The sequence below is a fragment of the Rhinopithecus roxellana genome, chromosome 12 (assembly GCF_007565055.1).
Source record: "Rhinopithecus roxellana isolate Shanxi Qingling chromosome 12, ASM756505v1, whole genome shotgun sequence".
In the NCBI taxonomy this organism is placed as follows: Eukaryota; Metazoa; Chordata; class Mammalia; order Primates; family Cercopithecidae; genus Rhinopithecus; species Rhinopithecus roxellana.
The window spans coordinates 3,761,730-3,784,591 of record NC_044560.1 but is presented as its reverse complement, the minus strand read 5'-3'; the positions used below and the strand labels follow the sequence as shown (position 1 = coordinate 3,784,591).

Sequence of the window (22,862 nt, the reverse complement as noted above, 5' to 3'; positions counted from 1 at the left end):
CTTTCTACTCATCAGAGTCCATTCATCTAATAATGATAAATTACCCTTGGCAGGGCAGGGTGGCTCATGCCTGTAATCCCAGCACTTTGGGAGGCCAATGCAGGCAGATCACTTGAGATCAGGAGTTTGAAACCAGCCTGGCTAACATGGTGAAACCTCATCTCTACTAAAAATTCAAAAAATATTAGCTGAGCATGGTGACACACGCCTATAATCCCAGCTACTTGGGAGACTAAGGCAGGAAAATTGCTTGAACTCGGGAGGCGGAGGTTGAAGTGAGCCGAGATTGCGCCACCATACTCCAGCCTGGGTGACAGAGCAAGACTGTCTCAAGGGAAAAAAAAAAAAAGAAAAATTATCCTTTGTCAGGTGAAGTGATGATTAGATGCCACCAACCCAAGTGCTCTCTTGGCAGCTACGGTTCACAGTGAAGTCCCCTTTCCTGAATCTCCACAGCCTTTTTTTTTTCTTTCTTTTTTTTTTTTTTGAGACAGAGTCTCGCTCTGTCGCCCAGGCTGGAGTGCAGTGGCCGGATCTCAGCTCACTGCAAACTCCGCCTCCTGGGTTCACGCCATTCTCCTGCCTCAGCCTCCTGAGTAGCTGGGACTACAGGCGCCCGCCACCTCGCCCGGCTAGTTTTTTATATTTATTTTTAGTAGAGACGGGGTTTCACCGTGTTAGCCAGGATGGTCTCGATCTCCTGACCTTGTGATCCGCCCGTCTCGGCCTCCCAAAGTGCTGGGATTACAGGCTTGAGCCACCGCGCCTGGCCTCCACAGCCTTCTACTCCACACCAAAGCACCCACAGACTCCAGGGCAGAGTGTACTGCTCTCTGATTATTTCACGCAGGTTATGGTCAATTCTGTAATGCTGTTCTGTGCTGCTTCAGGCGACTACTGTACCTCACATTTTCTTTTTGCACCCCTAGACATTATTTGGCTTAGTTTATTAACTAGTTGTAAGTTTTCTGTAAACATTTGTAGAAAATATTTACTTTTTTACACCCCAACAGTAATTCCCAAAGTGTGAACTATGTAGAGTGTTGCTAAATGTCATGAAGGAAAAAAGGGGTGGGATGGGGGGTGGGGAAGAGAGGAGGGCTAAACAAAGTTAAACAGTTTTACCCAAAAACCCACCAACCCACCAACCCACAAAAACCCCCTAAAACCAATAACTTCAATGCTGTGTGTGCTGGAAATTAATACAAATAAAACAAAGTTAAACAGCTTGACTCTAACACTCCTGAGAGGTTTTCACACACAAAAAGTACTCTGGCTCTCGGAGGGACACAAGTCTTCCTAGACCCCTGCTCTGTGAGTCGCGCTCCTAGAAACACTTCCATGTGGTTCCAGGGCTCCTCCCAGCAACACAAATAAATTTCTGCTGCCTCCGTCTTCCCATTTCTGAGCTATTATCAATGCTTGAGGACCAAGGTAATATTGTTAATAATTATTCCAACCCAGACACCATTAGTGAGCTGATATTCACACATACTTTAAACTGTGTTTTTACAGATAGATTAAAATCAGATAGTTTGATAAAAATCTCGGAGCTTCAGGTACCCACTCCATGTGTGAAACAGTAAATAAAAAACATATTAGCCACTTGGTGCTCAGTAAATATTTCTTTTTTTTTTTTTTTGAGACGGAGTCTTGCTCTGTCGCCCAGGCTGGAGTGCAGTGGCTGGATCTCAGCTCACTGCAAGCTCTGCCTCCCAGGTTCACGCCGTTCTCCTGCCTCAGCCTCCTGAGTAGCTGGGACTACAGGCGCCCGCCACCTCGCCCGGCTAGTTTTTTGTATTTTTTTTAGTAGAGACGGGGTTTCACTGTGTTAGCCAGGATGGTCTCGATCTCCTGACCTCGTGATCCGCCCGTCTTGGCGTCCCAAAGTGCTGGGATTACAGGCTTGAGCCACCGCGCCCGGCCGATATTTCTAGACCGTATTTGAAGTTCGATTAAATGCTTATCCGGTGATAAGCTGGCAGTAATAGCACCTTTGCAAAACTATCACTGTTAAGAATCGCGAGAAAACTAGGTTTACTTCCTTCATATTCAGTAGCCATTACCACTTTGTCTCCTACTGGCAATAACAAAGCCCACCCCATTCTAGAAACACTCTGGACAAGGGGGAGAGCTTCTGTAATGTCCTGCGGGATGCACCCACTGATGGAAGCCCGCCTCATTCTAGAAACACTCTGGAAAAGGGGGAAAGCTTCTGTAACATCCTGTGGTATGCACCCACCGACTGAAGCCCACCCCACTATAGAAACACTCTGCACAAGGGGGAGAGTCTTTGCAACCTCCCATGGATGCACCCACCGACTGACTGGCCGGCAGAGTAGGAATCCGTTCTCGTTCGGGATCGCTTGTTGCCTTTGGTATTTGCTAGGAAGAGAAAGAAAGAGTATTGAAACATGCTTCAAATTTTGACTTGAAAGAAACTTGGTTATTTTCTTCCAGTCATAAAAATATAATTGTTCCGGGAGGCTGAGGCAGGAGAATGGTGTAAACCCGGGAGGCGGAGCTTGCAGTGAGCTGAGATCCGGCAACTGCACTCAGGCTGGAAGACAGAGCGAGACTCCGTCTCAAAAAAAAAAAAAAAAAAAAAAAAAAAAAAAAAAAATATATATATATATATATATATATATATATAAAATTGTTCGTAAAGCTACAGCCCCAAAAAGAGAGATGACAGACATATTACTCAGGAATAAGTGGGTGGGTATTAGCATGGGATGTGAAACCCAGGGGGACACTCTATACTGTTGATTTGGACTTAGAGAATGTGATACAGATAATATAAGGTCAAAGTATGACTTAATTTCAATGGATTAGAAGTTCTTTTGGCAAACATCCCCTAAGGTGGCAGAACAAAGGGCAGATGAAGATACTGCTGTCCCAAATCATAACTATTTGCATTTCTTATTAAAATTTCAGCTTTCTACTCTATATAAAGCCCAGAGAAAAACCACTAGGATACTTGGTTAATACTGAAGAATATTTTAGTATCTAAATTGATAATGGCATTTTCTGTTTTAGTTAATAAAAATACTTGAGGTTCTTTTCCAGGTGTCAGAACTACTCTGTGCAAATGTAATGCAATAGCTCGGCAATGTATCCCAGGCTGCAGGCTTGAAGGGGCATAGGTTTGTAAAATGTTATGTGCTGGATATTGCTAAATTGGGAGGCTGCCAACCCCAGCTTCCACACACTTGATTTTGTTTTTTATTTACTTTCTTTTATTTTTAAAATTAAATTTATTTTTTTGAGACAAGGTCTCACTCTGTCACCTAGGCTAGAGTGCAGCAGTGACATGATCATAGCTCACTCTGCCTCAACCTCCCAGGCTCAGGTAATCCTCCTGCCTCTGCCTCCTGAGCAGGTAGAACCACTGGCATGTGCCAATGTACCCACCTTAATATGGCTTGGCTGTGTCCCCATCCAAAATCTCATCTTGAACTGTAATCTAAATTGTAAACCCCATGTGTTGGGGGAGGGACCTCATGGGAGGTGATTAGATCATGGGGATGGTTCCTCCATGCTGTTCTCGTGATAGTGACTGAGTTCTCATGAGATCTGGTGGTTTTATAAGGGGCTTTTCCCCCCTTCACTCTGTACTTCTCTCTTCTGCCCCCAAGTGAAGAAGGATGTGTTTGCTTCCCCTCCCACCATGATTGTAAGTTTCCTCAGTTCTTCCCAGCCAAGCAGAACTGTGAGTCAATTAAACCTCTTTCCTTTATAAATCACCTACTCTCGGGCAGTTCTTTATAACAGCATAAGAACAGACTAATACGTGCCTAATTTTTTCTTTTTTTCTTTTTTTTTTTTTTGAGATGGAGTCTCGCTCTGTCACCCAAGCTGGAGTGCACTGGCTAGATCTCAGCTCACTGCAAGCTCCGCCTCCCAGGTTCACGCCATTCTCCTGCCTCAGCCTCCCGAGTAGCTGGGACTACAGGCGCCCACCACCTCGCCCGGCTAGTTTTTTGTATTTTTTAGTAGAGACAGGGTTTCATCGTGTTAGCCAGGATGGTCTCGATCTCCTGACCTTGTGATCCGCCCACCTTGGCCTCCCAAAGTGCTGGGATTACAGGCTTGAGCCACCGCGCCCGGCCATTTTTTCAGTTTTTGTAGAGACGTGTCTTACTATGTTGCCCAGGCTGGTCTCGAACTCTTGGCCTCAAGCAACTCTTCTGCCTTGGCCTCCCAAAATGTTAGGATTACAGGCGTGAGCCACCGAGCTCAGCTCCCAGGCACTTGATGATACTCACTGTCCATCAGCCTCCAGTTCAGCAAGGGGTCATAGACAAAGGCTTCCAGCACAGCCATGACACTGTCCTTGTGCTCCCGTAGCACCTCCATCACTGTGTGGCATGTGATTCTGTAGTTGCCATCCAGGCCTGTAACCTAGAAATGGGACAGAGCCACTTACCACATGAGTTACTAACCCTCCACCCAAAGCAAGCTGAGGGGGTCTGTTACCCTCACTTAGGAAGCAGACACAGGCCATATTGATGTATCAGGGTGAGAATGTCTTAGGAGAAGGAATCAGGGTAGGACTGTGATCCACAGGAAACCAGGTCAGAGGTGAAGTGGTAAGCCTTTCATAGACAGATCATTTCTAACACAATAGGAAATAACAGAAAACTGCTACAAAAATCACAAAGGCATTATGGGGAACTGATGGGCTCTAACAAGCAAGTGTGTCTTCAGAGAAGGTTGTAACTGTCCTGATCCCATTTCGGAGCAGCTAGTTCCCAATATCCACTCACCTCCATAGCATTGGTCAACATTCTTGTTAGTCTAAATGGAATCTTCTCTGGAAACTTCTCTCGGGTCATAGCAACCTACAGAATAATAAATGGGAAAAGCCAAATCAATGTTTATTTTCTTTTCTTTTTTTTTTTTTTTTTTTGAGACGGAGTCTCGCTCTATTGCCCGGGCTGGAGTGCAGTGGCTGGATCTCAGCTCACTACAAGCTCCGCCTCCTGGGTTTACGCCATTCTCCTGTCTGAGCCTCCTGAGTAGCTGGGACTACAGGCGCCCACCACTGCACCCGGCTAGCTTTTTGTATTTTTTTAGTACAGACGGGGTTTCACCCTGTTAGCCAGGATGGTCTCGATCTCCTGACCTCATGATCCACCCGTCTTGGCCTCCCAAAGTGCTGGGATTACAGGCTTGAGCCACCGCGCCCGGCCAATGTTTATTTTCTTAACCTGGAGCCAGGTGGAGCAGGTGGCTTTCCTCTGCATCACCTGCAGATTTTAATTAGAGCAGAGAAATGAAGCCACTTGGGTTTAGTGAGAGGACTTGTCATAGGGATTTGAAAGACAACTTAAAAAACAAGAAACAACAGAAAAGAAGAGAAAACAAAATGGAAAAAAGACAAATGTGCATTGTGTCCAGGCCCTTGGGCAACAGGTGGTATGGAGGATGGGGGCCTCCTCCACTCAGAGGGCATGTGAACAGCAGCCCTTGCTCCAAGGGGGTTACAGTCCAACTAAGAGCCCAGATTTCATTTCTTACACTGACTTAACTACGGCCTTGGTAGGGACAGCAGGGGTTAAAAGTAAGGCAGTTTGGGCTTAAGTCTGCCTAAAGTGTCAGAGGAGGGGGAAAAGTGATCACCGGGAAGATGAGGGTGGGGTTCTAGAACATGTGTTCACCTCAAAGCAGTCCCCAAAGTCAATGTGCAGGATCTTCCCACTCAGACGGTCCAGCATCAGGTTGGATGGGTGTCTGAGAAACAGAAAAGAGATCAGGGAGGGATCAACAGAGAGCACGGATGAAAAAAATCAATAAGTACGTGATACCGTAAGCTAGGAGTTGGTAAACAATAGCCCTCAGCCAATCCAGTTCCTCCACCTCCACTTTTCTGCAAGTCCAGTTTTACTGGAACACAGCATGCTCCCTCATTTAGGTACTGTTCCAGGCTGCTTCCGTGCTACGACAGCAGAGCTGAGTAGTTGTGAGAGAGACCAAAGGGCCCACAAAGCCTAAAACAACTTAACTGGTCCTTTACAGAAACAGTTTGCCAACTCCTGCTGAAATGTGGGTGTGTGTGTGAATCACAGGGTGTCCCACTGTACTGAGATACTGTGCTCTTCTGAGGTCTCTGGGTGACCTAATAAGTCATTTCTGGCAGCACTGGCACCTTCTGGTGACAAGACTCTTATCATTTTTACTGAGTGGCTGTAACAGGATCTCGTCTCCTTAAGTCCCTGAGCCAATCCCGGTAACCACCTGGCTTTTATCAACAGATATTCTGCTAGATTTTTAAAAACAAAAATCTACTATTTTTGTGGGATAAAATTATTTTTACTCTCAAATAGTTGCATGAGACATGATTCCAGGAGAAAAACAGTAAACATCAGAGAACCAGTCTTTTTTACATTCTTGTAAGTCCATTTCTGAACATTCCTAAATTACATTTTCAGTCAGTACATTTGGACAAAACTTATTATGCAAAAATATCGAAGGATCTAGTTTGGTTGGCTTTAATTATAGAAATAAAAAGATTTATCTTAGCACAGTGGTGACTGACAAATGTTTATTGAATAAAATCAATATGATTTACTTTTTTTTTTTTTTTTTTCCAGACAGAGTTTTACTCTGTTGACCAGGATGGAATGCAGTGGTGCAATCATGGCTCACTGCAACCTTGACCTTCTGGGCTTAAGTGATCCTCCTACCTCAGCCACCCAAAGAGCTGGGACGGCAGGTGCAAGCCACCATACTTGGCTAATTATTTCATTTTTTGTAGAGATGGGATCTTGCTGTGTTGCCCAGGCTGGTCTCAAATTCCTAGACTCAAGTGATCCTCCCACCTCAGCCTCCCAAAGTGCTGGAATTATAGGCACGAGCTGGCCCTGAAATACTGCTTTTAATACATTAAGCCAAACTAAGGAGAAAGTAGTATCCTTGAACTATGTGGGGCTTTATTGAGATGGGCTCTTGCCCGAGTTGGTCTCAAACTCATGGCTCAAGTGATCTTCTCGCCCTGGTCTCCCAGGATGATAGGCATGAGCCACTGCATCCAGCTTGAACTATTTTTCCTTTTCTTTAGTTTGATGCATTCTTCTGATGGCATCACAATCAATAGGGAACTAAGGCTAATGTTGTAAAAGAGACCTTACATACACAATACCAATATTTATTTACCAAAGAGCCATATATTTAATTGGAAAGCCAAATGAAACCATTTAGGAAAACTACAATGGGATAAAGAAGACTAAAAAAACCAAATTAAATTACTCACCTATCTCCCAGGCCTAAAATATACCCAACCATTGACATGACCGCTAAAGAACGGGTATAATTGGTTCTTCGGTCAAACCACACCTAGAACACAGGAGTGCATGTGAAGCAAGGTTCTGGAAACTTTAATTTCAACATAATTATACTCTAATAAGCTGTCTTTTGTTTGTTTTTGGAGACCGAGTCTCGCTTTGTCACCTAGGCTAGAAGGCAGTGGCGTTATCTTGGCTCACTGGAAACTCTACCTCCTGGGTTCAAGTGATTCTCATGTCTTAGCCTCCTGAGTAGCTGAGATTACAGGCACCTGCCATCACTCCCAGCTAATTTTTGTAGTTTTAGTAGAGAGAGACGGAGTTTCACTATGTTGGCCAGACTGGTCTTGAGCTCCTAACCTCAAGTGATCCACTTGCCTCAGCCTCCCAAAGTGCTGGGATTACAGGCCTGAGCCACTGTGCCTGGCCTAATCAATTGTTTTCTTACAGTTCATTAATAACTGGTTAGAATGTATAATATTACAAAAACCTCATCCACAATTCTAACAATGAACTATGCCTTGGATTAAACTTTAATTAGAAATGTGTAAGACTTAAAGATCTGAGTAAATGAAAAATATCAGTTTAAGAATATCCCCTTATGAGTATAAAGATGTAACAGCCTCAAAAAAAAAAAAAAATAGATGACAATAGCCCCTGAGAAGGGACTTGTATTAACACCATGGAACTTGAGAAACAGGCAGAAAGAGCAATGAAACAGGAGTCCTAGAAAGAAATCCAACGACACACAATAATTTAGTGTTTGGGCTGGGTGTGGTGGCTCACGCCTGTAATCCCAGTACTTTGGGAGGCTGAGGTGGGTGGATCACCTGAGATCAGGAGTTTGAAACCAGCCTGACCAACATGGTGAAATCCCATTTCTACTAAAAATACAAAAATTAGCCAGCTGTGGTGGCACAGGCCTGTAATCCCAGCTACTCAGGAGGCTGAGGCAGGGGAATCACTGAACCTGGGGGTGGAGGTTGCAGTGAGCCAAAATCGTGCCACTGCACTCCAGCCTGGGCAACAAGAGCGAAACTCTGTCTCAAAAAATAAAATAAAATAAAAAAAATTCAGTGTTCAATAAAAACAAAATCTTCTAAATAGCAGGGAAAGGATGAATTATTTGGCCAACAGTGTTGTCCTGGCTAGTCATCTTTAAAAAAATAAAATTACACCTTAATCTTAAAATAAATTTCAAACTTAGTTAAGATTTTTTTTTTTTTTTTTTGACAGAGTCTTGCTCTATTGCCCAGGCTGGAGTACAATGGCACGATCTTGGCTCACTGCAACCTCCACCTCCCCAGTTCAAGCGATTCTCCTGCCTCAGCCTCCTGAGTAGCTGGGATAACAGGCATGCGCCACCATGCCCAGCTAATTTTTGTGTTTTTAGTAGAGACAGGGTTTCACCATGTTGGTCAGGCTGGTCTCGAACTCCTGACCTTGTGATCCACCCGCCTTGGCCTCCCAAAGTGCTGGGATTACAGGTGTGAACCACCGTGCCTGGCCTTTTTTTTTTTTCAAGAGACAGGGTCTCACTATATTACCCAGGCTGGAGTGTAATGGCTTTTCGTAAGTGTGGTCTTTTTCTTTTTTTTTTTTTTGAGACAGGGTCTGGTTCTGTCACTCAGGCTGAGTGACAGATTGTGCAGTGGCACAATCTCAGCTCACTGCAACCCCTGCCTCCCGGGCTCAAGTGACCCTCCCGCCACAGCCTACTAACTAGCTGGGACAATGGGCCAGCGCCATCATACCCGGCTACTTTTTTATATTTTGTAGAGATGGGGTTTTGCGACACTACCCAGGCTGGTCTCAAACGCCTGGGCCTCAAGCATTCCGCCTACCTTGGCCTCCCAAAGTGTTGGGAATATAGACATGAGCCACTGCACCCAGTCCGTAGGTGTGGTCTTAACGTGCTACAGCCTTGAACTCCTGGACTCAAGCAATCCTCCTGCCTCAGCCTCCCAAGTAGCTGGGACTACAGGTGTGCACCATAGTGTCTTGGGTTAGAAATTAAATGTAAAAAATCCCTGTAACTAGTATAAAAAAATATAGGTTAAAAAATAACCTCAAGGTGGAGAGGGCCTTTCTAAATATAAAACCAAAGGAAGAGGCCAGGTGCCATGGCTCATGCCTGTAATCCCAGCACTCTGGGAGGCTGAGAAGGGTGAATCACTTGAGGCTAGGAGTTCAAGACCAGCCTGGCCAACATGGTGAAACCCTGTCTCTACTAAAAATACAAAAGAGTGGCCGGGCACGGTGGCTGTCACCTATAATCCCAGCACTTTGGGAGGCTGAGGCGGATGGATCACAAGGTCAGGAGATCGAGACCATACTGGCTAACACAGTGAAACCCCATCTCTACTAAAAATACAAAAAAAAAAACCCAAAAAAATTAGTTGGGCACGGTGGTGGGCGCCTGTAGTCCCAACTACTCGGGAGGCTGAGGCAGGAGACTGGTGTGAACCTAGGAGGCAGAGCTTGCAGAGATTGGGCCACTGCACTCCAGCCTGGGTGACAGAGCGAGATTCCATCTCAAAAAAAAAAAGAAGTTAGCCTGGCATGGTGGCACACGCCTGTTCCACCTACTACTACAGAGTAGTAATTCCAGCTACTCTGGAGGCTGAGGCAGGAGAATCACTTCAACCTGGGAGACAGAGTATGCAATGAGCTGAGACTGCGCCACTGCACTCCAGCCTGGGTGACAGAGCAAGACCCTGTATCAAACAAAAAAAAAAAACCCCAAAAAACACACAAACAAACCAACCACACAAAAACAAACCAAAGGAAGAAACTTTAAAGGATTAAAAATTTGGTAACTTCTAACTTTTAAAAATGCTTGTACAGTCGTCTCTAAGTATCCATAAAGGATAGGGTCTAGGGCCCCCATCGGATACCAAAATCTGCAATACTCAAGTGCCTTATATAAAATGGTGTAGGCTGGGTGTGGTGGCTCATGCCTCTAATCCCAGCACTTCAGGAGGCCAAGGCAGGAGGATCGCTTGAGCCCAGGAGTTCAAGGACACGGTGAGTGAGACTTTTGTCTCTTAAAAAAAAAAAAAAAAAAAAAAAAAAAAATTACTGCTTTTTTTTGAGACAAGGTCTCGTTCTGTCACTCAGGATGGAGTGCAGTGGCATGATAAGGCTCACTGCAGCCTCATTCTCCTAGGCTCAAATGATCCTTCCGAGTAGCTGGGCTTACAGGTATGTACCACCATGCCTGGTTAATTTTTTTGTAGAAATGGGGTCTCACAGGCCAGGTGTGGTGGCTCATACCTGTAATCCCAGCACTTTGGGAGGCTAAGGTGGGTGGATCACTTGAGGTCAGGAGTTTGAGACTAGACTGAACATGGTGAAACCCTGTCTCTACTAAGAATACAAAAATTAAACCTACATGGTGATATGTGCCTGTAATCCCAGCTACTTGGAAGCTGAGGCAGGAGAATCGCTTGAACCCAGGGGGTAGAGGTTGCAGTGAGCTGAGATCTTGCCATTGGCACTCCAGCCTGGGTGGGGGAAAAAAAAAAAAGAGATGGAGTCTCACTATGTTGCCCAGGCTGGTATTGAACTCCTGGGCTCAAGTGATCCTCCTGCCTTGGCCTCCCAAAGTGCTGGGATTACAAATGTGAGCCACTGCACCCAGCCAAAAACAATTTTTTAATAAAATGGCACAGTATTGTATGTAACCTGTGCACGACCTCCTTTATACTTCAAATCATCTTGAGTACATATAACACCTAATACAATGCGAATGCTATACAATTTAAATAGTCATTCTACTATATTTTTAAAAATTTACATTTCTTATTATTTTATATATATATATATATATATATATATATTTAATATTCTATCCACAGTTGGCTGAATCCACAGATGCAGAAGCTATGGATATAGAGGGCTGTGTATCAAAAACCAAACCAAACCAAACCAAATCAAAAATTAGCAACATTTAAAAACTAAGTTAATAGGAAATTTGTAATATATATAAAAAAGACAACTATCTTTAATTCTTTAATATATAAAGAGTTCCGGAGAAATATTAAACTACTCATTCTAACTCTGTGAACTTGTCTTGCTCACCCATTTCATTTTTGTTAGAAAAGTCTGGACATGCTCTACAGCCAATCACCGCAAAGAAGAGCCACTGTGTGCGCATGAACAGACAGAAGGGCCATCCTATTGTGAGTGGGGGATCCAGGAGAGCGCAGGTCTGCAGGGCCCCAGTGGCCTACCTCAGAGCTGGGGCTTTTCAGCCACAGCAGCTTGGCCAGGTCGTCCCCAGCTGTATTATTGACGGCATGCTCAAACACCTCCACCTTCTGCATCAGAGTCAAGTGGTCATAGTCCGGAGCCATCTGCATCAGGACACAACCTTTCAGTAAGAGAGCAGCCTAAAACATATAGTTTGAATCCAGGAAGAAACAAGTCTTGGGGTCCAGGCAGAGCTGAATTCTAACTTCCTCATCACAGCCAAAGGAGAAGGGAAATAAGAACGTGGCAAAAGGAGAAATGACCACTCTAACCTGATGACCACTGGAACCTCAAGGCATAAGGGAAAAACATGAGACCTCACCTCAGTATAGGCCTTCTGTGCAGATTAGAGTACTGGAGGTTTCAAGCAACTGTTCAACAAGCAATTCTCTTTCTTATTACTTACACATCTACTAAACATTATTTCTCCATACGGCCAGTGCTTTGTATACATTAGTAAATACATGGTGCCGAATATTTATCTGTCTAGTCTTCCCTAGGATGGTGAAAACAGTTTCTCAGCTTAAGGGTCCTTCAGTTTCTTAGAAGGTTATCTGCTTTAGGACTCACTTTATTAAACCTTCTTCAAATCTGATTCTCTCAAAGAGATTTTTCAGTGACAGACATACAGAGAGGAATGAGAAGAGCAGCACTACGGAGATTCCTTGCTATGGAAGGGGTACTGGCTCTCGTGGCCACATCACATACCCGCAACATGATGCGATGCTCGATGTTGAGAAGGATCTTCTTCTTCTCCCTGTAGTCCCGGATGAGGGCGTGCAGTGTGTCACAATGGGGCACCCAGCCAATGAGGCCCGAGTTGGTCGATAAAGGGATGACGGCATATCTCTGGATGCTGGCGCCCACAGAAAAGCAAGGTTAGTGTACCGTAAAGAGAGTATAACCTTGTTCAGCTCAGGACACAGGCAGACTATTTTTTTTTTCTTTTTTGAGACAGAGTCTCACTCTGTCGCCCAGGCTGGAGTGCAGTGGCGCAATCTTGGCTCACTGCAATCTCCGCCTCCTGGGTTCAAGCGATTCTCCTGCCTCAGCCTCCCAAGTAGCTGGGACTACAGGCACATGCCACCATGCCCAGCTAATTTTTTAATTTTTGGTAGAGACGGGATTTCACCATGTTGGCCAGGATGGTCTCAATCTCTTGACCTCGTAATCTGCCTGCCTCGGCCTCCCAAAGTGCCGGGATTGCAGGCATGAGCCACTGCATCCGGCCCTGACTATTTTTAATGAGCCCCCGCTGCATCAGGCTGGTGTGGTGTGTGTTGAGGGACGCTTTGTGAAGAGTAAGGCATCATAGAAAGACAGTACACTGATGGTGCAGTGAAAGCAACAAGGGTCTCCTCAACCTGCCCAACTCATGGCTTTGGGGGAACAATCAAGTGACTAAAGTGCCTCTCAAGTGAATTCTCATGGTCTTAACAGGAAGAGGAGTGCCAGAGTACGGATGATGGGAAAGGTTTAGCTTTCATCCCACAAGGGGTGAGACCCATCCCATCTGCAGACTCTCCTGTCTACTTGCCACAGATTGCTCCCTGTTGGATTCTTTGGAGGTTGTTAAAGGCATTTCCCAATGAGAATACCCTAAAAACTCTGGAAGAACTTGGTTATAAATTAAGTTACACAATTTTATAACTTAATTTTTCATTTTTAAAACATTTTTTAAAAATTTACTTTTTGAGACAGGGTCTCACTCTTACCTAGGCTGGAGCACAGTTGCACCATCACAGCTCACTGTAGCCTCGACCTCCTGGGCTTAAGTGATTCTCCTGCCTCAGACCCCTGAGTAGATAGGACTACACTGTGCCCAGCTAATTTTAATTTTTTTTTTTTTTTTTTGTAGGGACAGGGATTACAGGTGTGAGTCACTGTGCCCAGCCTATTTTTATTTTTAAATTTCTTGAGAGAAAGGGTCTTGCTCTGCTGCCCAGGCTGGAGTGTAGAGGCACAACCTTGGCTCACGACAGTCTTGACCTCCTGGGCTCAGATGATTCTTCCGCCTCCATCTCCCAAGTAACTGGGACGACAGGCGTGAGCCACCATGCCCAGCTGATTTTTTTATTTTTTGTAGAGACAGGGTCTCACTTTGTTGTCCAGGATGGTCTTGAACTCCTGGTCTCAAGCAATCCTCCTGCTGTAGTCTTCCAAAGTATTGGGATTACATGTGAGCCACAATGCCTGGCCACTTAATTTTTTTTTCTTACTTTAATTAATTTATTTTTGAGATGGAGTTTCACTCTTGTTGCCCAGGCTGGAGTACAATGGTGCGATCTTGGCTCACTGCAACCTCCGCCTCCCGGGTTCAAGCAATTCTCATGCCTCATCCTCCTGAGTAGCTGGGATTACAGGTGGCCGCCACCACGCCCAGCTAATTTTTGTATTTTTCGTAGAGACAGGGTTTCACTATGTTGGCCAGGCTGGTCTCGAACTCCTGACCTCAAGTGATTCACCCGCCTGGGCCTCCCAAAGTGCTGGGATTATAGGCGTGAGCCACCGTGCCCGGTCACCTTTTAATTTTTTTAAATAAATAGTGATGGGGTCTATGTTGCTCAGGCTGGTCTTGAATTCCTGGGCTCAAGTGATCCTCCTACCTCGGAATCACAAAATATTAGGATTATAGGTGTGAGTCACTGTGCCCAGCCTTCTTCTTCTAAAGAGACAGTCTTGCTCTATTACCCAGGCTGGAGTGCAGTGGTGCAATCACAGCTCACTGCACCTTGAACTCCTGGGCTCAAGTCACACCCCTGCCTCAACCTCTGGAGTTTCTGGGACTATAGGCATGAATTAAAGTGCCTGGCTCCCTAATTTTAGTTTTTTTGTTAAGGTATAATACATGACTACATGAGACAAATGTAGGAGAAAACCGGAAGACTTCTCAAATTGTTGCCATTTCAGGGTTTCTGAATACCTGAGGTTTTTCCGAAGAGATGTTGGGTCATTGGCCAGAAGGGTGTTAACCAGGCCGAAGAGCTGCATCACACGCTCATCCTGGCGCAGATCTTCATGGCCTTTTAGAAGGAAAACAAACTCATGCCCGTTGCTGCCTGTAAGGAACAGTGGGAGCGGTAAGTGTACATCAGCGGTCCTCAGCTCTTCAGCTAAGAGCACCACTGCATTCAAGGATCCCACAGACTACATATGCCTTACTTAATCACACATTCCTCACAAAAAGAAAAAACAATCCTTAGAATTGATGAAAAGAGTGGCTTTGCCTTTTATGGTTCTCAATGACCAATGTTGTTCAAATTAAAACAAAACAAAACCAAACCTGTTTTTGAGGACCAGGAATGGTTAGGCACGGAAATGATCATTCCTGCTTTGTGACCCACTCTGTCCTCTGTTCTGAGAAGCCTGACTCCTACAGGCTGCATCACCTGGGATCCCACTTGGGCATGGCCAATGGTAGAGGGGCACTGGCAAGAGGTCAAAGGATGGGTAGAAGGAGAGGTCAGGATATGTGGCCCCCACCACCAGCCTGGCCTCAGTTCTAGAAGCCGCCACACCACTCCCTCTGGGCCACAGACTCTGCTAGATGGCCTCTCCGGCACGGTGATGGTTCTTGCTGGGCTCCTTGTTCTTCCAGTTCTGGAGTGTGGGGGTGAGGGCTGAGTAACAATTTCTCACTTGTACTTGTTCATTAGCACTCCTTGTTGATTCTGTTAGCTTTGTTCACAACTCTGGAAACAATTCCTTTCTTAAACTTTCTTTAATTAAACACCCCAAGAACCAGCCTGACCCACATTTTGGTATCAGAAGACAACAGTCCATGCAGAGACAATCACCTGTGGACCATGATTAATTGGTGTTGGCGAATAATCACTGCATTTAAGAAACATTAGCATTATTAAGATCGAGAGGTGAGGCCGAGTGCGGTGGCTCACACCTGTAATCCTAACACTTTGGGAGGCTGGGCTGGGCAGATCACCTCAGGTCAGGAGTTTGAGACCAGCCTGACCAACGTGGTGAAACCCCATCTCTACTAAAAATATAAAAATTAGCTGAGTGTGTGGCGTGCACCTGTAATCCCAGCTATTAGGGAGGCTGAGGCACGAGAATTGCTTGAACTCAGGAGGTGGACGTTGCAGTGAGCTGAGAGCATACCACTTCACTCCAGCCTGGGCAACAGAATGAGTCTCTGTCTTGGCGAGGGGAAAAAAAAGTGAGAGGCAGCTGGGCACGGTGGCTCACACCTGTAATCCCAGCACTTTGGGAGGCCGAGGCAGGCGGATCACTTGAGGTCCGGAGTTCAAGACCAGCCTGGCCAACATGGTGAAACCCCAACTCTACTAAAAGTAAAAAAATCAGCCAGGCGTGGTGGCACATGCCTGTAATCCCAGCTACTCAGGAGGCTGAGGCAGGAGACTCACTTGAACCTGGGAGGTGGGGGTTGCAGTGAGCCAAGATTGCGCCATTGTACTCCAGCCTGGGCAACAAGTGCAAAACTGTCTGAAAAACAAACAAACAGCGAGAGGCCTCAAAGTGCCACCACAGCACTCAGACCTCCCTAAAACATCCCCCATAAGTAACACTCTACCCCAAGGGAAATTCCAGAGGCCACTTGCTTAACAAATCTCACTGTGAGAATCCACTTGTTCATTTTACACAGTCATTTACCATAGAGGCTATGATGGTAAAAAAAAAAAAAAAAAAAATTCAAGAGCCAGAAGCCCCCTTTTCAGAGGAGCTAGCAAATTCCCCTCTTGCACCCAGCTGCCTCCTTCCTGGCCTCATCAGTCTCCAACACCTGCCTTCCACTGTTACTTCTCTGCTTTGTATGCTTTTGTCATTCCCTTTGTGTGTGATCATGCTTGACATAAGCCCAACTACATGAATGAACTAAGTCCTGAGGACATAATAAGAAATTTGCTTGTCTTCTATTTTCCTTTCAATGAGCATGGGAAAGATGTAGCTATGATAGGTGAGTAGTGGGAATGGCAAGCAGTAATTTCAGAAGAGGGAAGGGGTCTCAGCCAGGGTAGGAGGGAGAAGCGGGTGACAGAAGTGCACAATGGTCCTTACCCATAAGTGTCAATTTCCGGGGCCTCTGCTTGGATGTGATGACTTGCAAAGACGGTGCTATGGACTGAATGCGAATGATTGGCTGGTTGGGGTCATATGTTCCTGGCACAGCCAATTCAAGGTCCCGGCACATCAGAAGTTTTGGGGAAACATATTGCAGCTCTAAGGATGTGAGCTGTGAATAATTACCAAAGGATTTAGTGTTCTGCCTCCAGGGAGGAATTTAAATGCAATTTAACTATTTTTCAGTGGATTGCTAATAACAATTACTTGTCCCAAAGCAGAAGTAAAACCAGATGCTTTGGAATGAGTGTTAGAACATTCATAGACAGTAAAACAGAAAGGACTATAATGACAGTTAACCCTGCCAGGAGCTCCTACCTGAGGCAGCTGCTTTGAGATTCGTCGGAACACATGATAATAGAGGTCCCAGGCTTGAGTGAGGTCCTTGACATTCCCTGATTTCATGTACTTCCTGCACCACTCTTGGGCCTCCATTAAATCTCGACCATAGGCCTGAGAGAGAAAGCAGGTACATTTTCAAGTGGTTGAAGTCTCAACCAAGCCAGGAGGCAAAATCCCCAGGCTGACTGCAGACATTCCTCAGGAGCCCGCTGTGGACTGAAAACACTGGCAGGGGGCTGGAGAAAGCGAGAGCAGAGGTGCAGGCCTCCAACCCTGGAGCTCCCAAACCAGCAGCATGGCTTACAGGGAAGGGTGAGAGGAGAGACGAGATGACCTCTTGAGAAATCTTGGGCTTTTCCAGTTAAAATTCAGGAGGGTCCCTGTAACTAATTTCTGGTGTTTTATGCTCTGTGACCTCCATCAGAGCTTGTTTTATTAGTCTGACAAAGGCCTTGGGTCATGTCCTTTCATTTTGTAAAAACTTTTCTCATTTCATTTTTTTTAGTGGCAGAATGTTTCCACAGGGTTATGTCCTTCCGTGTTTTTTACCCCGTACCTGATTAAAGGATGTCTCCTTCAGAGTCTGGGGGCCCCGTTCCATCATAGCATGCAAGGGCTCCAGCACCTCAAACATGCCTTTCACGTTCCTCTCCCCAAAGTACAAACGAGAGGCCTCTTCCAGGCCTTCGTGCCACATCTCATGCCACAGGATGGCCACTCGGATCAGCTCCTCGCTCACCTGAAGCCAAGAGAAGAAGGAGAGAAGCACCAAGAATCAGCTAACCTCAGAAAGGTCTGTTTTGGAGACACAGGAGGTACTCTTTCCGGCAGTCAAAGGGAGTGCACAGCACCAATGTGAGGAAGAAAAACAATCCCACTTGCACCCACCAGCTAGGTGACTAGGGTCTGTGGAACCCCACAGTGGCTCCAACTCACCATCATGGCCTGCTGGACCAGGGTGTTGCTGTGCTCACACATGTTCTTCAGAATCTTGTTGGCTGCGTTGTGCCGGGCTGTCGTGGTAGACTTAGAAGCCACTGTCAGGGGGTAGATGAGGGCCTGAGGGAAAGACAGAAGGAACATCTATAAAGGAATGTGGGTTGGGGGACAGCTGGTGTGAATTCTAAGGAGAATGACAAAACAAGTGGTGAGTGTGACATTAACATCTGCTTGAGGCTACCAGGAAGGGGCTAACTCAGTCTTGGAGGGAATGCTTTCTTTTCAGCAAGGCTCCCGGGCCCTCTGGGACGGCTGGCTGGACAGACCCTCCTGGGCCAGGATGGAACACATGACTCCTAGTTCCTGTGCTTGTGTCTCCAGGGTAGCCTTTGGAAAGGCTGACCACCAAACCAGTGGTTAGAAGAGAAACTGCTCAGGGTCTCCACGTACCTGGGGGTGGTACCGACCAATGTCTGTGAGAAGCTGGTGAATGAGACGTCCCACCAAGGGTCTGGGAGTATCAATTCTTGCAATGAGCTGAGGTATAACCTGGTATTCAAAAAGACACAGTATGTAGCATATGAGACTTGAAACAACTAGTTATTCTTCTAGGCAAAGATCAATTATTGTCACTTGTTTTGGTTGACACTCTGAAATGGTTCATTCCCTTCCCTTTAGTTTCTAAAAGAAAATAAAGAAAATATGGACCCTTGACCCTGGGACTGAGCCCTACTTCCTTAGCACTGTATTAACACATGCTGCCTTGCAACGCTGAACAGAGCATGCTTGTGTGAGGAGACACACAGGAGACAGACTTGGAGCCACCTTCACCTGTAACTGAGTATCCTCACCTGTAGCCAGGTATCAATCTGGATGGCTCACCCCTTCCAGAAGAGAGAATCGGGGCCACCCTTACCTGTAACTAAGTGTCCTCACCTGTAGCCAGGTATCAATCTGGATGGCTTTCACCCCCTCCACTAAGGCCTCATTAACATCTGGCCAGTGACCATAATCAAACCATAAGGTGAGAACTCTGAAAAAGAAATGAGAAAGTCATAGAAAATTGCGTTTCCCAGTTTTTGCCTGTCTGTTTTTAATCTTTAAGGCTCCCGAGAAGAGATCTGGCAGGGACTCCAACCAGTGACTCTCAAATGTGTTTGCCCTCCCATGGGAGCAGGTGTCTGTGATGGGTGGCAGTGCTCTTGACTGAACACCACAAGAATCACCCTGAGCAAATGAGCATTTCATCCCAGGTCACCGAGGGGTCACCACAGCACGTACGCAGACATCAAACAGACGAGCCAGGATAACCTTTAGAGAGCCACAAGTCTGCACATAAATAAGAGTCGCTGTAGGGCAGAGGCAACAGGGACACCTGCCTCTTAGCTGGCTGGAGATCCTCCAATGAAGGAGGACATGGACCTTGTCACCTTTACCCTCTGGACTGACTGATTTGGGTCGTTTGTTTAGACCTCTCCAAGTTGCTGAGGGATTTTAGAAATACTGTGACTTCAACAGGAAACGGGTGGTCAGAAAAAAAGAAATACTGTGATTAACAAATGGGTTAATAGTCCCTACATAATAAACCACACATGGAGAGTTCTCGCTCCACTTCTCCTCCTCACTCTCTGTAGGTTTCACCCACACAGGTGGGGCCCAGTCAGCTGTTACTCTTCAAACTGCAGTGCAGAAAAAAGGCACATACACCCATCTTGAGTGTCCTCATCAGGGTCAGGAAGGGAAAGAGGACTTTTACGTGTGACTTCTATGTCCTGCCATTAACATGGCCTACCAGAGTTGCATCCTCCCCTTCTCTGATACCTGAGTGTATCCTGGAGGTTGTTGCCTCGTGACAAGGAGATGGAACGGAAGAAGCCCTGGACGGCAGGCACCGTGTACATCAGGAGGGTTTTGGACAGATCCTGTTGGAACACACACGTGTTACTGACACTCTTGCCTCAGCTTTCTCATCTGTAAAATGGGCGTAACAGCATACTAATAGTACCTACTTCAAAGGGCGGTTATAACAATTAAATCGGTTAATGCATGAAAAAGCTTTAATCATTACCTGGCACATAGCAAAGACTCAATAAATGGCAACTATATCATAACTGTTATTATCTGGGGCTGACAGTGGCTTCCTGAACGGGTGGGAGGAGGCGGGGCTGAGGCTCTGAACACTCTGATCTCTGGGCCTACCAGCTGCCCTAGTGCATTCTGAACTGACGGCCCAAGGAGAAGGGGAAGAAGTGGAAGTGGAGAGAAAAAGGCAGAGGATGGACCTCCCAAGCCCCATCCTCAGAGTGGACCTGCAGCTGTGTACAGCCACCCACACACAGGTGCAGCATGTAGAGAATGAGCTCATCCACGGGGAAGCTTGACAAGGAGCTTGTTCTTCAGCGTGGAGGCTGCCTCAACTCCCCAAACACAAATATCCACACAAAGCCCTGTCTCAGGCAGTGCTGGATGGCAGACAGGCAGTATTTTCCAGCTCCACCTGGCACTTCAGATACAGCCTCAGGTTCCTTTTAAGCTTAACAACGGTTCCATTTCTCAGAGAGCCTGGCACCTTGGTTGGCTGTTAATAAGGAAGAAGGGAAGGGTACCTCAGTGACCTTCTTCTGCAGCGGCGATGGGGTGGGGCTGTTCTCAGTGCTCTCGGCCTCACTCTCACTGTTGCTGCCCTCGGTGCTGGCAGTGGTGGTGGCAGTAGTGGCCGTGGTGGCGGCAGTGGTGGTGTTGGTGATGTTAGCCCCGCTGGCATGACGCAGTTTCTTCTTCTCGTCGCGGGCTTGGTTCTGATGTTTGTAGTGTAGCACAGCTTCGAAGTTCATCACTGCCCACGCATGCCAGGCCTGGTTGGGGAGAAAGGCAAGGACAGACATCGGAGCTGTGACCAACAGCAGGGCTCAGAGGAGTGCAAGGTAAATTCTGAGGAACAGCTGCTCCTGCCTCTTCTCTGTGTCCATAAAGCAAACACTTCAAGGAGACACTCAGAAATGGCTGTTTTACTAAATTCAACATGATCCACTCACTTTGTGGAGCACTAACTATATAATGTACTGTTGTGACTGCACTGCGAGAAGGGCACAGCAAGAGGAGCAGGAGAGAGCTCTTGCCTCAAGGGATCTCCTGGCCTCCTAGGGGAGCTCACACACAAACCTGAAGACCTAGGTACTCTGCAAGGCGCAATGGGAGTAGCAAGGACAGGGATTTGGAAAGCTTTGTCAAGAAGAGGGATTTGGGGTAGGTCTGGATGAGAGCTGCAGAAGGGCAAGGACGGAAACAAGAGAGCAGCGGTGGGGACTACTTGGCAAGGGGGAAGAATAAGGTCAGAGATGCACAGATTAGTTCATGGGAAACAAGCCCATGGAAGTGACTGCGCAGGAGATACACGCAGGCGAGGAGTGAGAGCGAGGCCAGCAACGCATGCCTGGAGCAGGCACGGGGCTGGCACTTTATATCCAGAAAGCAGAGCTGCACTGGATATAAAGTGTACATTTAGGGGAGAGCAGAAGCGGCAAGCAGAAGTGGGGGCAAGCAGCAGTCATCACAATATTTCAGGGGAGCAAAGTCTTGACAGGTCACCAGATAGTGGACAAAGGAAGACATGAAGAGCATAGGAGCATGATGGAGAAAGAATCTCACCCATCTACCTGGTCCCCACACCTAGCCCATGGCCTGACAGAAAACCAGTGCTCAATGCTTGATGGACGAACTCTTGGTGCTTATTTGGATAAAGGAATACTACTCTCTCTCTGGGGTTCTGAGCGGCAATGACTCTACAGCGTACCACTGCTTGGTTTAGCGAGTGTGAGGCAGAGTTTGCTTCCACTCACGGTAACTCTGCAGTGACAGTAGGACACTACGTGACCCATTAATAGTTGAACTTTCTGAATAATCAGGAAATTCGTTTGTATGCCTTGCCAAAAACCTTGAACACAGGTGTGTCCGTTTTCTCTTCTAAGCAGAATAGACTGATCACAATTAACCTTTACTTGGTAAGAATTCTACAATGACCCAGGTTTCAGTTTTTCCATACCTTCATTTATTCACCGAACATCTCTTATATATTTGCTATGTGCCTGGCAATGACCTGGGGTCAAGGTGAACCAGACAAACAGTCCTGGCATGCACACAGGGCCATGACGTTGATGGTAGAACACATTATAAAACCAAAGGGACCCACATTAGGAAATGGTTTTAAAAACTAAAACTAAAGTTCCTGAAACCAGCTTTTTTCTTGTGATATGCTTACTTCCTAAAAGCTAAATGAAGAAAAGTAACTCTGGTTAGAATGCAATTCTGATTAACAAGCTTCCAGCTAATAGTGTTTACTGGATGTATTTTCCAGCTTTGGACATTCATGCAAACCAGAATGAAGCATGCCTAAACAAAGGTAAGATCCATATTATAAGTGCTTCTGCAGTCCTCAGATGCAAGTTTAGATTTCAGAGGGATTAATTCACAAAGTATTGGCAAGCCAAGGAGATACTGGAAAGACATCAATGATATCTGCCATACCTAGTTACCAGGAAGCCTCTCAAAAAGAAATGAGAATATGTGTTCTCACTAAAGATATATACTTGCAAAAATCACCCCTCCATCAATCACATCTTTTATAAATTTTCTAATTCTGTTTATCTCTTTCAAAAGTTTCCTGTAACATAACAGGATGTTACTTGGATCTTTCCAATAAAAATAAAGAAAGTTAAGTTCTTAGCTGAGGAGCAGGCAAGGATGGAAATCAGAAAAATGCTGAGCCAGGAACAGATGACCCAAGGGAAGATGACGCTCCAGAGATTAACCATGTGTCCAGATGCTCCCAGGAAAACAAGCAGCTCAGAATCTATAAGACAGCAGCAATCCCCAGCACCCCACACACCTAATAATGGTGTAACAAGTATTTCTCACAATAATCTTTCTGTATTAATTAAACTTGTG

At 46.0% G+C, this 22,862-nt stretch overlaps 1 protein-coding gene across 3 annotated transcripts in view; it reads right to left on the bottom strand.

The window, feature by feature from the left end:
- Positions 1 to 22,862, bottom strand: part of MTOR (mechanistic target of rapamycin kinase) — a 162,218-nt gene that overhangs the window by 4,818 nt on the left and 134,538 nt on the right. For all 3 annotated transcript variants that reach the window (XM_030912982.1, XM_010353522.2, XM_030912983.1), the window contains 16 exons: positions 20,525 to 20,773; positions 19,740 to 19,840; positions 18,855 to 18,951; positions 18,369 to 18,467; positions 17,916 to 18,038; positions 17,536 to 17,718; positions 16,956 to 17,090; positions 16,575 to 16,749; positions 14,464 to 14,599; positions 12,249 to 12,396; positions 11,522 to 11,644; positions 7,256 to 7,338; positions 5,664 to 5,736; positions 4,770 to 4,844; positions 4,269 to 4,404; positions 2,320 to 2,385 (listed from right to left, as the gene is read on the bottom strand). In XM_030912982.1, coding sequence (XP_030768842.1) covers positions 2,320 to 2,385; positions 4,269 to 4,404; positions 4,770 to 4,844; positions 5,664 to 5,736; positions 7,256 to 7,338; positions 11,522 to 11,644; positions 12,249 to 12,396; positions 14,464 to 14,599; positions 16,575 to 16,749; positions 16,956 to 17,090; positions 17,536 to 17,718; positions 17,916 to 18,038; positions 18,369 to 18,467; positions 18,855 to 18,951; positions 19,740 to 19,840; positions 20,525 to 20,773 — 2,002 coding nt within the window. The remainder of the gene's footprint in view (positions 1 to 2,319; positions 2,386 to 4,268; positions 4,405 to 4,769; positions 4,845 to 5,663; positions 5,737 to 7,255; positions 7,339 to 11,521; positions 11,645 to 12,248; positions 12,397 to 14,463; positions 14,600 to 16,574; positions 16,750 to 16,955; positions 17,091 to 17,535; positions 17,719 to 17,915; positions 18,039 to 18,368; positions 18,468 to 18,854; positions 18,952 to 19,739; positions 19,841 to 20,524; positions 20,774 to 22,862) is intronic.